The sequence below is a fragment of the Bactrocera neohumeralis genome, chromosome 3, assembly GCF_024586455.1.
Source record: "Bactrocera neohumeralis isolate Rockhampton chromosome 3, APGP_CSIRO_Bneo_wtdbg2-racon-allhic-juicebox.fasta_v2, whole genome shotgun sequence".
NCBI classification, from domain to species: Eukaryota; Metazoa; Arthropoda; class Insecta; order Diptera; family Tephritidae; genus Bactrocera; species Bactrocera neohumeralis.
The window spans coordinates 9560530-9575149 of NC_065920.1; the positions used below are offsets into that span (position 1 = coordinate 9560530).

A 14620-nucleotide genomic window follows, 5' to 3' on the forward strand; every position below is an offset into this window, starting at 1 on the left:
TTTTCCATACAAACACTAGAATCGGGTCGTTTGTATAGCAGTTATGCTATAGTGGTCCGATTACGGCGGTTCCCACAAATGAGCAGCTTCTATAGGACAAAAAGGCGTATGTGTGATCGATATTTCAAGTAGCTGACTATATTTTTTTGGTAACCTAATTTCGAAGATATTTACAAATTTGAAAATTTGTTTTGAAATACCTTAAATATATATTTTTTAATATATTTGACTTTCTGGAAGATATATAACTGTAAGTTTTTTGAATATATGTAATTATCTAGGGTATATTTGTATTTTTAAAAATCTCTTTGCATATTTCTATTATGAAAAGTCTCGAATACCCGACTTTACATAACATCAAAAAATTAAAATGAGCCCCCAAAACACTCACTCCTCACTTTAAGTTTAGTAAGTTTTAAGTTTTTCTTGCGAAAGTACACTCGATGCTATTACGTATGGAAGCTGAACACAATTTTCGACGGTTTTCTAGCATAAATCGCCCGATACTGCTGCAATTTCACGTATATTCGTGCAAAGATCATCAATTGTCGCTGGCTTATTGGCATAGACCATAGACAAATCGCACGATCAAGGCGGCAAATTGACTGGGCCATTCACCAAACTTGGTTTTCAATAATTCGAATGTGACATTCGCTGTATGTATACGCTTAGTCTCACTGGCACGGGAACATTTTGTGTTTGTAATGTGCCTGTGGATTCAAATTTTTCCACTAGACGCTCAATTGTTGATCTGACAGGATGATTATGACGACCATAAATTGGACGTAGGTCACTGACTCCGAATTTCAGTAGTAAATTTTAATAATATCGATCGTTGTTGGATCGTATCGTATTTCCATGATGAAAGGCATACCTTATTGAAGAAAAATGTCAAAAGAGCGTGAAAAAATATGCCGTCGTTTGCTTTCCCTATCGGCCTACTTTTGTGGCGTCCCTATTGAAAAACCTTTTACCACTGTTGCTGTTTTAGAGACATAAAATAATGTTGGGAACATATGATATTATTGTTGTTGTATTCCTGTCGTCCAACATTTTACAGATGCAGCACCAACTATAACATAATAGTGTTGGATAAGGGTGACCACTTCTAATAGGCTCGAACTCAAGCGTTGTGAATTATTTGCATTTAATTGAAAGATATCAGCCTTCAGGTTACTAAAAAACTTGTTGGGTAGAATGTAAAACCATACAATAAATTAAAATAGTAATTTGAGTGACGTTGAGGATTATTCTCTTTATTGTCGAATATTCAGACTTGCAGCGCAACAGTCATAAAAAGCCTTATAGTCACAAAAAGCTAGCTGACTTTATGTATATACATACATTTAATATATGTATATATTTGAAATTTTTTTTATTTTATTCTTCCTCTCCACAGCATTCTCGGCGTGTACACAACGTTTGTGATTGTTGCTTCACGCTTCTTCAAATCCTTCATCGGTGGGCAAAATCGCAAAATTATGTTCGAAGATATGCCTTATGTGGATAGAGTGTTACAATTGTGCCTTGATATCTATTTGGTAAGTCTTAAAATAAGTTCATATACCTGTATACATACATCTAAATATATACATATGTTTATGTACATATATACAATATAACTATGTATAAGTATAAAAATGCAATTAACCCTCGAATATTTAACAACAAACAAAAACCTTTTATTTACCTCCCCCCAAAAGGTGAGAGAAGCGCTTGAATTTGCGCTTGAAGAGGATCTATTCGCCAAATTAATCTTCCTATATCGCTCGCCGGAGACGATGATAAAGTGGACGCGCCCGAAAGAGGAGGCCGACGATGAAACCGACTCGGAGTCGATGCGCAGTCGCGCCAGTGGACGTGCGCCTAGATAAAATGTAGACAAATGTTAAACGCACTGATTTTCTCACTTAACAAACAAAACTCGAAAATATTTTACACACCATTTACATACGTACATATGCATAAGTATTACAATACTTAATTCCACATTTCGCTACACAATCAAAAGATAACAATTTTGTCGTTTTTTAAGCATATTCAAACACTTTTTTCCCCGTTAATAGCATATCGAACTGTTTGTTGGCACAGCTAGTGCGTTTTTATAAAGATTTTTATCTTTACATGATTATAGTGTTTCCCAAAAAGAAAATTGCAAAGAATTTAGTTAATTTTTGAGCCAACATTTTTTTTATAAAAATACCCTAATTAGTTTTGGGGTTATATAAAATGGTATTTGACTAACATTAATTATATGAATTGTTAGCGGAAGCCCAGTAAAAAGTCTTAAGTTGAGATTCTTGAGTTCAAAAACAAAAATTTTGATTGGAAATTGAATTATTGTCATTTATTCTAGCTATTAACCCTTTAGCAAACACAGCACTTTTGAAAAACTCTCAAAGAATTGAAATTCTAATATTAGTACATTCTTCAAAATTAGTTTATTGCTTATGTGTTTAAGTAAATTTTCGCTGTAAGTGGCGGCTTTTCTATATTTAAGTGGTCTTTAAGTACCGTAGTGTGCTTTAGAGGGTTAAGGAAGTTTAAAAATATAATTTTAAATTAATAATTGATTTAATTTAAATTTAAAATTATTTTTTTTTATTAATATTTAAATAAATTTTTAGTTAATTTTTCAATCATGAATATTGTAACCCCTTATGTCTATATTTAAGCATAAACCAGAGAATAATGCTGAGCTCCGTTCTAAAATCTTTATTGAGAATTCTTAAAATTATTAAAAATGTTAGTCATATAATTGCTGCTATTAACTTATAATTTTTGTATATAAAAAATAATAATAATTAAAAATAAAAAAATTATTTCTAATTTTTTTTTTTTAATTTTGGGAAACATTATACAAAAGCGTTTTCGAGTTCATGTTTTTTTTTGTTTTTTGATTCTTGTGGTTAAGCATTACCTACAGTTGCATTCATAAACTCAGACCCCAATATACGCACACACGCACACACATGCATACATGAAAATACCCCAAAAGAACTGCCGTTAATTAATGTTGTAAACTATTTTTTATTACAAAAACCAAAAACGAAAACAAAAACTGGATAATAAGCTAAGTAATGAAAAAGCTCTGCTGGATTAGAAAGAAGCGGGTGGGTAGGCGGGGGCATATTTTGTAATTGTAAGCGAAAAGCAACAGAAACATATTAATTTTGATGTTTGTATTTAGAATAGCGTTTACCGTTTCGCAATAATAAAATCGAACAAATGAAACAAATAAATAAATAAAACAAAAATAGAAACAACAATAACAATTCGAAATAAAGCGAATATACTGCTTAACTAGACGTACAACGTGCGTAGTATAACTGTGTATAAGCTACAACAATAGTAAAAAACACAATAGTAACGAAGCAAGAACCAAAAGTAACCTATAACAATTTAACTTAAAACTATTATTAATGAAACAACAACAACAAAAACATAATATTAAGAAGTCATATTCAGGGATCTTTAGCATTTTATACTGAATTTATGTTTTTAGTTTTCTAAATGCTTAATAGAAATACGAAAATAAAAGCAAAATGAAACAACAACAACAACAGTACAGTAATAACTAAACGAATTGATTAGTGTTAAGAAAAAAATTATTCAGAATAAAAACTAAAACAAAAATTTATTTTTTAATTTTAAATAAAAACAGGCACAGAAAATTGCGTTCACACGCATGCACTGGCAATTTTGTGTAATTTATGAATGATTTATTTTTTTATTTTATTAATATTTTTCATATTTTTTATAAATAAAATTTTTTATTATTTTGGTTTTTATTGTTTTTAAACTTAAACTTATTGCAAAAACATATTTATTTTTATTTTTATTGTCTTTTTTAATTTTTTGTTTCGAATTTTTCGAATTTAAAATAATGAAAACCATTTTGTTTCGCCAACTGCAACAACAAATGACATGGCCATCTACATAAGATAATTGTTTTATATATATATGTATATGTATGTACATATATTTTTGTTTTTAAATTTTATTGTTTTTTTAGATTTTTTTGGAATTATTGTTTTTTTGTTAATTTTTTTATATTCTTTTTTTGTAATTTATACAATAATACAATAAAAAACATTTTGTTTTCGTTAATTAAGAACAACTTGTGCGCCGCGTGTAAATGCAAATTATTTTTGCTAACTTTAAAAACTCTTAAGTAAGATTCACCACTAAACACAAAAGATTTTTATATCTTAACGTCAACAAAAAAAATTTTTTTGGGTTGAGGTTTTTTTATTAACCTCTTTTGAATACAATTATTTTTATATTTATAGATTTCTATAGTACATAAATCTTTTAATCATATACTGAATTTATTTATTTTATTTTTAGTAAATTTTTTTTCTATTTTCTTTTCTTAATATATATTTTCACAATGTGTATATTTTTATTCATACCCTCTTTTTTATATAAAATACATTGATCAAGTTACATACAGCAAAAATTTAAATTGTGGGTAGTTAAAACAATTCAAAAAAAAAAATTTTCTTTGTGAAGCATAAAAAAATCGTTTTTTTATTTTAATTTTTTTATGTTTTTTAATTTTTATTTTTTTTAATATTTTTTTTTTTTTTTGTATTTAGTGAAGTAGTAAATGACAATATTTATAAATTTTAATTTAAATTTTTTAATTTGTTTTACAAAAAAATATAAAAATTACTAAGACAAACTAAAAGAAGTTTAAAATTAAAAAATAAATAAATACAAAAAATATAATCAAAAGAAACAAAAAAATTACTTAAAAAAATTTAAACTTTTTATTTTTATATAAAAAATTAAAAATTTAGAAATAAAATAATAAACAAAATAAAATTTATTTTTTAAATCTATCTTATATTTTTTTGCTTTTTTTATTTAAATTTTTTGTTTATTATTTTAATTTTATAAAATTTAAGTTATGCTTTTCTGTTTTTTTTTTTTTTTAATTTTTGGTTTTTATGAAGATTAAAAATTAAGAAAATAAGACAATAAACAGAATATGTTTTCTTTTAATTTTAAAAACCAATCATATTCTAATATAATTTAATCATAAAATCCAAAAATTAAAGAAATAAGAAAAATAAAAAAATGAATAAATTAAATTTTATAAAATTATATATCAAATAATTAACAGAAAATATAAAATATTAACAAAAAAATCGTATATAAATTGATAGCAAAAAAAGTTTTGTTCCTTTGTTTTTAATTATTATATAAAAAAAAATAATTTTCTTTAATTAATTTGTTTTTTGTTTCTTTTGATTATATTTTTTATTTAATATCTTAATTTTTGACTTCTTTGTACCTTAGTGATTTATTATATTTTTTTATTACCCTAATAAATGACAATATTTAGAAGTTTTTATAGTCTCCACTTATTTTTTTAACTTATTTTCTTTAAACTTATTTTTCTTTTAACTTATTTTCTTTAAACATTCAAATCTTCAATATTTAGAAGTATTGAGTAATACGTTTATTAACCTTTTTTATATTCATTTCTTAAAATTTTTTTGCAATTTAATATAATTACTTATTATTATTTTTAATGCTTTTTTTAATTAATTATTTATTTTTATTTATAATTATATTTTAATATATTTATTGCTATTATTTTTTTACAAAAAATCTCAAATTTGTCCAACTAGCTTAACATTTTTGTCATACTTAAAAATGTAAAAGATCAGCTGATGCTTAATTTTTCGTCAGTAAATAAAATATTATTTATAAAAGAGTAAACAAAAGTAAGTCGAGTGAATTTAACGCAAACATTTTTGAAAAACGCAACAAATTTCGAAAACCGCAAAAAATTTTAACTATTAATTTTTGCGAAACCTATAAATTAGAAAACAATTGGAATTGAAAAACGCTGACATGGTCAATGTTTAAAATACCAGTTTGCTAATTAGCATTATTAATTAATAAAATTAATATTTTAAATTTATGTATTTCTAATATTAATTTTAAATTTTTTCAAAGTTTGTTATAATAAATTTTAGCAAGATAATAATAATAATAGGCTTTTGCATACTATAATTACGAAATTACAATAATAACACTAACTTAATGTTAATGCTCGAATATTTGCCTTAAATTTATGCTAAAGCGTGTTTTTTGAATAATTGATAGAATTTGGTGAAAACTTTGCTAGAATAATAAAAAGTTTGACTTTGCAGAAATTTCCATGTGATTTTCGTAGCTTAATTATAGGTACTTAGTAAGTTTGCCAAATTGCACTAAATTAGCGGAGTCTAGGCGCGTTGATAATATTATATATAAAACTGTATGTACATGTGTGCTTAATGCGATGTCATTTATTTTAAACGTTTGCTTGAAAAAAAAAATATTTGAAAATAAATTTTATGGTAGGTCAACTTAATTGAAGCTCGTAAAAATATTATAAAATCTCTAAAAATCCTTAAAATATTTTGAAATCTCCATATACAAAATTTTTAAACTTTTTTTTTTAAATAAAAAAAATAAATAAAAAATTCAATTAATTATCTAATTATAATTTGTTTGTGTCTGCTAAGAGCGTATAAGCATTTTTTTCTTTTTTATTCAAATTCAAAATTTCTCCATTTTCTTTAAACTCATATCAGTTTCTCCTTATATACATAGTATTTGTTGCTTTGACCTTCGAAAATTCGTAAAAAGAATGAAATAGGCGTATACACATATTTGTACATACATATATTTTTGTAAACACCTTTGAAACTCGTAATATCATCCAATACATACATATGTATTTAGTTATATATACTATTATATGCCTATTGTGCTTTATATGCATATGTCTTGAATAGTTTATAAAAATAAGTATATATGTACACACATATGTACAAACATACATAAAGCTATGCGCATATTTATATCAAACTTATTTACGCATAATTATTTAGTAAGCTGAAATTTAGATATATCAACCAGGCAAGCAAAGCTACGCATACATACAAACATTCATAACCGCACTTCTATGTATGCATAAATACGTTTCGCTTAAACTATTTTATATACAGTAAAACAAAAAAAAACATTTTTTATACACACTACAAAAAAAAAATAATTATAAAAGCGAAAAAATAATAGAAAAAAAGAAAACTAACAAAAAATAAAATAAAATAAAAATTAGCATAAACTAAATTTATTATAAGTTGCGGTGTAATTTAAATTTTTATACTAAATACAAAAACACTCAATACTGAAAAACAAATATAACCAACCTAGATGCAAAGTAAAAGAACTAGTAAAGTGAAAACACAAGTAATGTACCTACTTTCAAGCGATATTTACGTGTACTAATCAGAATTTATTGCGTAAATGTGTATGTAACAACAATACTTACTAACTAACAACTTACATACATACACAAATACATACATACTACTCAGTGTAGTGGAAAGGAAAGATTTTTATTGTATTTTTGAAATTATCATTGCAATGCAAAACGAATAAAAATAAATGTGTAAAAGAACGTGTTCTATTTGCTCTACGGTAATTCTAATTCAATTCGATTATCTTAGCTTCACTAAGCAGAGCTCTGTCATACGACACTTAAATCAACCTGATCGATGCACGCTAACTAGGGTTACAAAGATTTAAATAATTAATTCTTGGACCACACCCCCTACGGACGAACATCCTTCAAAAGGTAAGTAGTTGCCTTTCTTATTATTCACCCTTTCATTTGACACTTGAACCAACCCAATCGGTTGCCGTTGGCCGGAGTTATAGCCATTTAAAATATTTAGACGCTCCGAACAAGCCCCCCCTCTCGCGGGGTATGAGCGGAAAGTGTTCCATAAGTTCCGCTATGCCTCACGCTTTCATATGACACTTGAACCAACCCGATCGGTCGCCGCAGACCGGAGTTATAGCCATTTAAAATATTTAGACGCTCCGAACAAGCCCCCCCTCTGGCGGGGTATGAGCGGAAAGTGTTCCATAAGTTTCGCTATGCCTCACGCTTTCATATGACACTTGAATCAACTCGATCGGTCGCCGCAGACCGGAGTTATAAGCATGTAAAATATTTAAACGCTCCGAACAAGCCCCCTCTTCTGGCGGGGTATGAGCGGAAAGTGTTCCATAAGTTCCGCTATGCTTCACGCTTTCATATGACACTTGAACCAACCCGATCGGTCGCCGCGGACCGGAGTTATAGCCATTTAAAATATTTAAACGCTCCGAACAAGCCCCCTCCCTCTGGCGGGGTATGAGCGGAAAGTGTTCCATAAGCTCCGCTATGCCTCACGCTTTCATATGACACTTGAATCAACTCGATCGGTCGCCGCAGACCGGAGTTATAGCATTTAAAATATTTAAACGCTCCGAACAAGCCCCCTCTCTGGCGGGGTATGAGCGGAAAGTGTTCCATAAGTTCCGCTATGCCTCACGCTTTCATAAAATATTTAGACGCTGAACAAGTCCCCCTCTGGCGGGGCAAGCGGAAAGTGTTCCAACCTATGCCTCACGCTTTCATATGACACTTGAATCAACCCGATCGGTCGCCGATGGCCAGAGTTATAAGCATTTAAAATATTTAAACGCTCCGAACAAGCCCCCCCTCTGGCGGGGTATGAGCGGAAAGTGTTCCATAAGCTCCGCTATGCTTCACGCTTTCATATGACACTTGAACCAACCCGATCGGTCGCCGCGGACCGGAGTTATAGCCATTTAAAATATTTAAACGCTCCGAACAAGCCCCCTCTCTGGCGGGGTATGAGCGGAAAATGTTCCATAAGTTCCGCTATGCTTCACGCTTTCATATGACACTTGAACCAACCCGATCGGTCGCCGCTGGCCAGAGTTATAAGCATTTAAAATATTTAAACGCTCCGAACAAGCCCCCCCTCTGGCGGGGTATGAGCGGAAAGTGTTCCATAAGCTCCGCTATGCCTCACGCTTTCATATGACACTTGAACCAACCCGATCGGTCGCCGCTGGCCAGAGTTATAAGCATGTAAAATATTTAAACGCTCCGAACAAGCCCCCCCTCTGGCGGGGTATGAGCGGAAAGTGTTCCATAAGTTCCGCTATGCCTCACGCTTTCATATGACACTTGAACCAACCCGATCGGTCGCCGCGGACCGGAGTTATAGCCATTTAAAATATTTAAACGCTCCGAACAAGCGGAAAGTGTTCCATTAGCCCGCTATGCCTCACGCTCTGGCGCCAACCCGTATTATAAGCATGAAAATATTTAAACGCTCGAACAAGCCCCCCTCTGGCGGGGCGATGAGCGGAAAGTTTCGTTCTATGCCTCACGCTTTCATATGACACTTGAACCAACCCGATCGGTCGCCGCGGACCGGAGCTATAGCCATTTAAAATATTTAAACGCTCCGAACAAGCCCCCCCTCTTGCGGGGTATGAGCGGAAAGTGTTCCATAAGCTCCGCTATGCTTCACGCTTTCATATGACACTTGAACCAACCCGATCGGTCGCCGCGGACCGGAGTTATAGCCATTTAAAATATTTAAACGCTCCGAACAAGCCCCCCCTCTGGCGGGGTATGAGCGGAAAGTGTTCCATAAGTTCCGCTATGCCTCACGCTTTCATATGACACTTGAACCAACCCGATCGGTCGCCGCGGACCGGAGCTATAGCCATTTAAAATATTTAAACGCTCCGAACAAGCCCCCCCTCTGGCGGGGTATGAGCGGAAAGTGTTCCATAAGTTCCGCTATGCCTCACGCTTTCATATGACACTTGAACCAACCCGATCGGTCGCCGCGGACCGGAGCTATAGCCATTTAAAATATTTAAACGCTCCGAACAAGGCCCCCTCTCTGGCGGGGTATGAGCGGAAAGTGTTCCATAAGCTCCGCTATGCCTCACGCTTTCATATGACACTTGAACCGGTCGCCGCGGACCGGTCAAATATTTTTGTGGCGGGGTATTTAAAAGTTTCTTTAAACGTCCGATCAAGCCCCACTCTATGGGTGAGTGTGTGAACGCTATGCCTCACGCTTTCATATGACACTCAACATCAGATCGGGCCGCGGACCGAAGCTAAGCCATTTAAAAATTTAAACGGCTGAACCTATGAGCGGAAAGGTTCCAAAATGCCTCATTTCATATGACACCTCAATCATCCAGATCGGCCCACGCACGGCGAAGCTACGGCCGAAACAAATGTACCATGCGCCGGCTGGGCTACCAGGCGAACAGGAAAAACAGAAGGACGACAAAAAATTGGCGCAGCCACTTGCTGTACGATTTTGGGCGCCTAGTACCTCACCAGGCAAAATGCAGGAAAATTGCAGATTTTGTGATTTCAATTTTCTGAGTGCGTGAGTGTGGGTGAGTGTGTGTAAATATTTTAAATGCTTATAACTCCGGTCTGCGGCGACCGATCTGGATGATTGAAGTGTCATATGAAAGCGTGAGGCATAGCGGAGCTCATGGAACGCTTTCCGCCCCTACCCCTCCACAGGGGGGGCTTGTTAAGAACGTTTGAATATTTTAATTGGCTGTAACTCCGGTCTGCGGCGACCGATCGAGTTGATTCAAGTGTCATATGAAAGCGTGAGGCATAGCGGAGCTAATGGAACGCTTTCTGCTCGCACCCCTACAAAGGGGGGGCTTTTTCGAAGCGTTTAAGTATTGTGTGCTCATGTGTTCTTTGTATTTATTAGTGGCTTGCGTATATGTGCATATTTTAATGAATATTGTGCCGAATTGACTGAGTTTTTTCGCGAAATTCGGGTTTTAAAGTATTTTAAATAACTTTTTTGTAATTTATATACATTTTACATAGTTCTTAGACATACTTACGTGCATGAAAAGTATATATTTTCTTATGTATTTCATGCGTAAAAACGGCGTGAATTGGTGAGTTTTTCGTGAATTTTCGGCTGTTAAGAGAGATTTTTTTGGGTTCAAATGCTATTTTGTACTTACCAATTGTTTATAAATTCCATTTATAATAAAAATAATGTTTTATATATTGTTTTTAATTAACATTTTTAATAAAATAAAATCATTTTTAAGAGCTTAAATTAAATCAATTCAATTATGCATTATATTTCTGTGGTTTTAATAAACATTTTTTTTGAAAAGTTTATAAAAATAGTAGAGGTGAGTATAGCGAGCAATTTATAATAAAACAACATTTTAAATTATTGATTTTTATAACTTTTTTTATTAAAAATTTCGATCAAAATGAAGAATATCATCTTTTAACGCTCTCCAACTTGGTTTTGAGACTCCGCATAAGTTTAGCAGTTGCGTGTATTCATACAGTTGAAGTACAGTACCTCGGGGACTGGGTCTCGTTATACCCTGAGTTCTTACTCATTCATGAAAACTCTTTTTGTGAGCAAATACAATATTTATACCCTGCTTATGAATATTAAAAATGTTATACAATTTCTGAAAATAAAAATCAAAAGCCTTTTTCGGCGTCCTATCAATCATTTTCTCGACTTTAAAGCAGGTTTACCTATTTTTAAACCATTTTTTAATGCTTTTTTGGATAAATAAATAAAAAAGAAATCTAAGGCTGCATGATACATTTATATCTCCCAAATAATACACATAGTAAATTAAAGATAAAAATAATAGAATATGAGTTGTACCGTTTCAACGATAGTCGAGCCCTAAGAAGAACCACTGCCACTACAATCCTCCATGTTTTCGGTTGACTGACTTCACGACGTTTTGACTTATCAGAACTTAGCAAAGTTATTCTTGGGCAACCAAACTATAGCAAATGGAGAAAATCAAACTATTGCCACGCACAGGTATTTTTAAAAGTATTTAAGAAGCTATAACACTAAAACAAATTAATCTAGAAACCCAAAAATTTTGATCTAGCAAAAACCGGTTTTAATTATAAAAAAATTATTAAATAAAACAACAAAGATATGGGTATCAAACTAAAGGGATTAAGGACAGCTATCAATTGAAAATATGTTTAGAGGGGTGTTGCCACCTGTTTAATTTTTTTTAAACAAGTAATAGTATATGATATACTCGTATGGGTATCAACTTGAGGAGGCTTCCGCAACATTTAAATTAAAACAGAAAAGGCAAGTGCTGCCACATGTGTTAAAATTTCAGAGTAAAAAAATTATATGATGAACAGTTTATAATTGCATTATGAGGTTTAAATTGAATATGGTCAAGAAAGCTTACATTTGAAAATATTTTGTGCTTAGAGTTACCAACTGTTTAAAAATGGAATTATTCGGTAAAACTGATAAAACAAAGATATACATACATATATACATACATATATGTATGTACGTACATACATATGTATGTATGTATATAGTTATGAAGTGATTACCAGAAACTTGGCCTTGAAAATATTTTTCGAGTAGAGTTGCCACCTTTTTATACAATTTTAATAAAGTAATAATAAGATGAAGAAGCGAATCGACTTTGTTGTTGAAAATATTTTAGAAAGAAACTAGAACTGAAACTGTTTTTTAAGAGAGTTGCCAACTGTTTAAAAATTTTGTAAAAAAAAACCTTAAGCTGAAAAAATATGCCGATATATGTAGGTATCTATCTAAAGAGGTTTCAGAAAGCTTTCACTTGAATTTATTTATTTTTAAAGTTACCACCTTTAAAAACAATTTTAAGTAAAAAGCAATAAGCTGAAAAAAATACCGATATGGGTATCAAACTGAAGTGGTTTCAAAAAGCTTAGAGATTTAAATATTTTTTAAGTCGAGTTGTCAACGGTTTAAAAATTTAAGAAAAATTTCAAAAGAGAAGGAAACATTATGACATGGGTATCAAATTAAAGAGGTTTCAGAAAATTTACACTAGAAAATATTTTTGAGTTGAGTTGCCAACTGCATAAAAAAATGTTAAAAAAGATATAAGCGGAAAAAATATGCCGATATGGGTATCAAACTGAAATGGTTTCAAAAACCTTAAAATTGAAAATATTTTTTGGTTAGAGTTACCAACTTTTTAAAAAAGTTATAAGTAAGAAAGGGTATACGGTGAAAAATATGACGATATGGGCATCCAACTAAAGTAGTTGCAGAAAGCTTAGAGTTAAAATATTTTTTGTGTAGAGTTGCCAACTGTCTAAAAAATTTAAAAAAAGTATAAGCTGAAAAATATGCCGATATGGGTATCAAATTAAAGAAGAACTCTTAAAAAGTTTTTTTGAGTTTGTCATTCTAAAAAATTGAAAAAGTATATAAAAATATGTAATGATATCAAACTAATAGATATCAAACAGTTTTGAGTTTGTCATTAATAAAATTGAAACATGAATAATATAATATATAATTCATTAAAAGATATTCAAATGAATAATTAATATTTATAGGTATTAATATTAATATTACGTATACTAAGTGTCGATGGCGATGTGCACCGGGTCAAGGGCTACGGCTAAGTTGCTCATTATGCCTGTCATTACCACTAATGTTGATGCCATAAAACTTAATTTGTCACTACAAATATATTAGTGAATTTTACTAATATTTCTCAGTGACGACTTCTCAATTTTTATTACGTTACGACGCTATAGACAACGCACAATGGATAAATTGTTTATTTTTTGCGCACAGTTTTACTATCGAATGGTGAGATTTTTAAACATCACATATTTCACTTACAACAACACTACAAAACGGTTGGAGCAACGAAATCGCAATCCACTCAAACGACGTTTACTGCGACGCATATTGTTGTTGATTATCCTCACGTATTCATCGATATTAGCGTTAATACCCGTCATACTTTTGCTAAACCTGTCTTATTATGCTCGGAAATGCTCAATGTATGATTATGCCACCATCTTTTACAACGTACTATTTTACGTTTCCGTTATCGCTAACATCGTCGTCATCATATATCAACTGCACACGATGAGTATGAGCAAAGCCTTGCTGAAATTGTTCAACAAATTATTTGTAATTCAGGAAAAGGTGGCCGTGCTGACGTTCCGAAGTATTGAAATTGAGTTGTATATGAAATGTTTACTTTTATTCAAATTCATATTGATTATTTGGATTGTAATATTGACTGCTTGTCACTACCGTTTCTTGCTGAGCGATCTCTTCGGCTATCCGCTATTCGAGCTCGTTTATGTTGGCAATCACATGTGGCTACTGAACTTACTGAAAATCTCTCAGCTTTTGAATGGTTTTGTGCGGCGGCATAGCGAGCAACTACAACAACAAACACAATGCTCGACAAAATGTAAGGATATGGCGGAGCCCTTGTGTCGCGCATTGAATTTGAATATACAGACCAATGAGTTGCTTGTATGCTTTCTGGAACGTTTCAATTGGTTTGTGAAGCTCGCCATTTTGAGCCAACTACAGCTCATTAGGCTATACAATAACTTGCTGACTTGTGTTGTTACCGGGTGTAATAACTGTGGAAAGAGTCTACCGAATGCCGCTCTGCATCTACTCAATATACTCCTACTGGCCATAGTAAACGACTCCTTGCAGGCGGAAGAAGAAAACTGTCGTGAAATGCTGACCATAATTGTCGGGAAGCTGGCGAAGCGTGGCAGTGTGTGTAACGACTGCCAGGAATTACTGCGTCTGGTGAGCCAATATAATATTTGGAAGGTAGTTTTATATTAATTGTTTGAGTTTTAGATCGATGCACACTTCTGCACCAAACATATAAGAAGTAATAA

At 31.8% G+C, this 14620-nt stretch overlaps 1 protein-coding gene and 1 long non-coding RNA gene across 3 annotated transcripts in view; one reads left to right on the plus strand and one right to left on the minus strand.

Annotated features, from left to right (window-relative positions):
* Window positions 1-3714, plus strand: part of LOC126754009 (piezo-type mechanosensitive ion channel component) — a 92453-nt gene extending 88739 nt beyond the window's left edge. For both annotated transcript variants that reach the window (XM_050465837.1, XM_050465838.1), the window contains 2 exons: window positions 1400-1541; window positions 1704-3714. In XM_050465837.1, coding sequence (XP_050321794.1) covers window positions 1400-1541; window positions 1704-1874 — 313 coding nt within the window. In that variant the 3' untranslated portion in view covers window positions 1875-3714. The remainder of the gene's footprint in view (window positions 1-1399; window positions 1542-1703) is intronic.
* A 7403-nt stretch (window positions 3715-11117) lies between these two features.
* Window positions 11118-13100, minus strand: LOC126752971 (uncharacterized). Its single transcript, XR_007666073.1, has 2 exons — window positions 12884-13100; window positions 11118-12650 (listed from the first exon to the last, which is right to left on the minus strand). It is a non-coding gene; the product is annotated as an uncharacterized LOC126752971 (long non-coding RNA).
* Between the last annotated feature and the right edge of the window lie 1520 nt (window positions 13101-14620).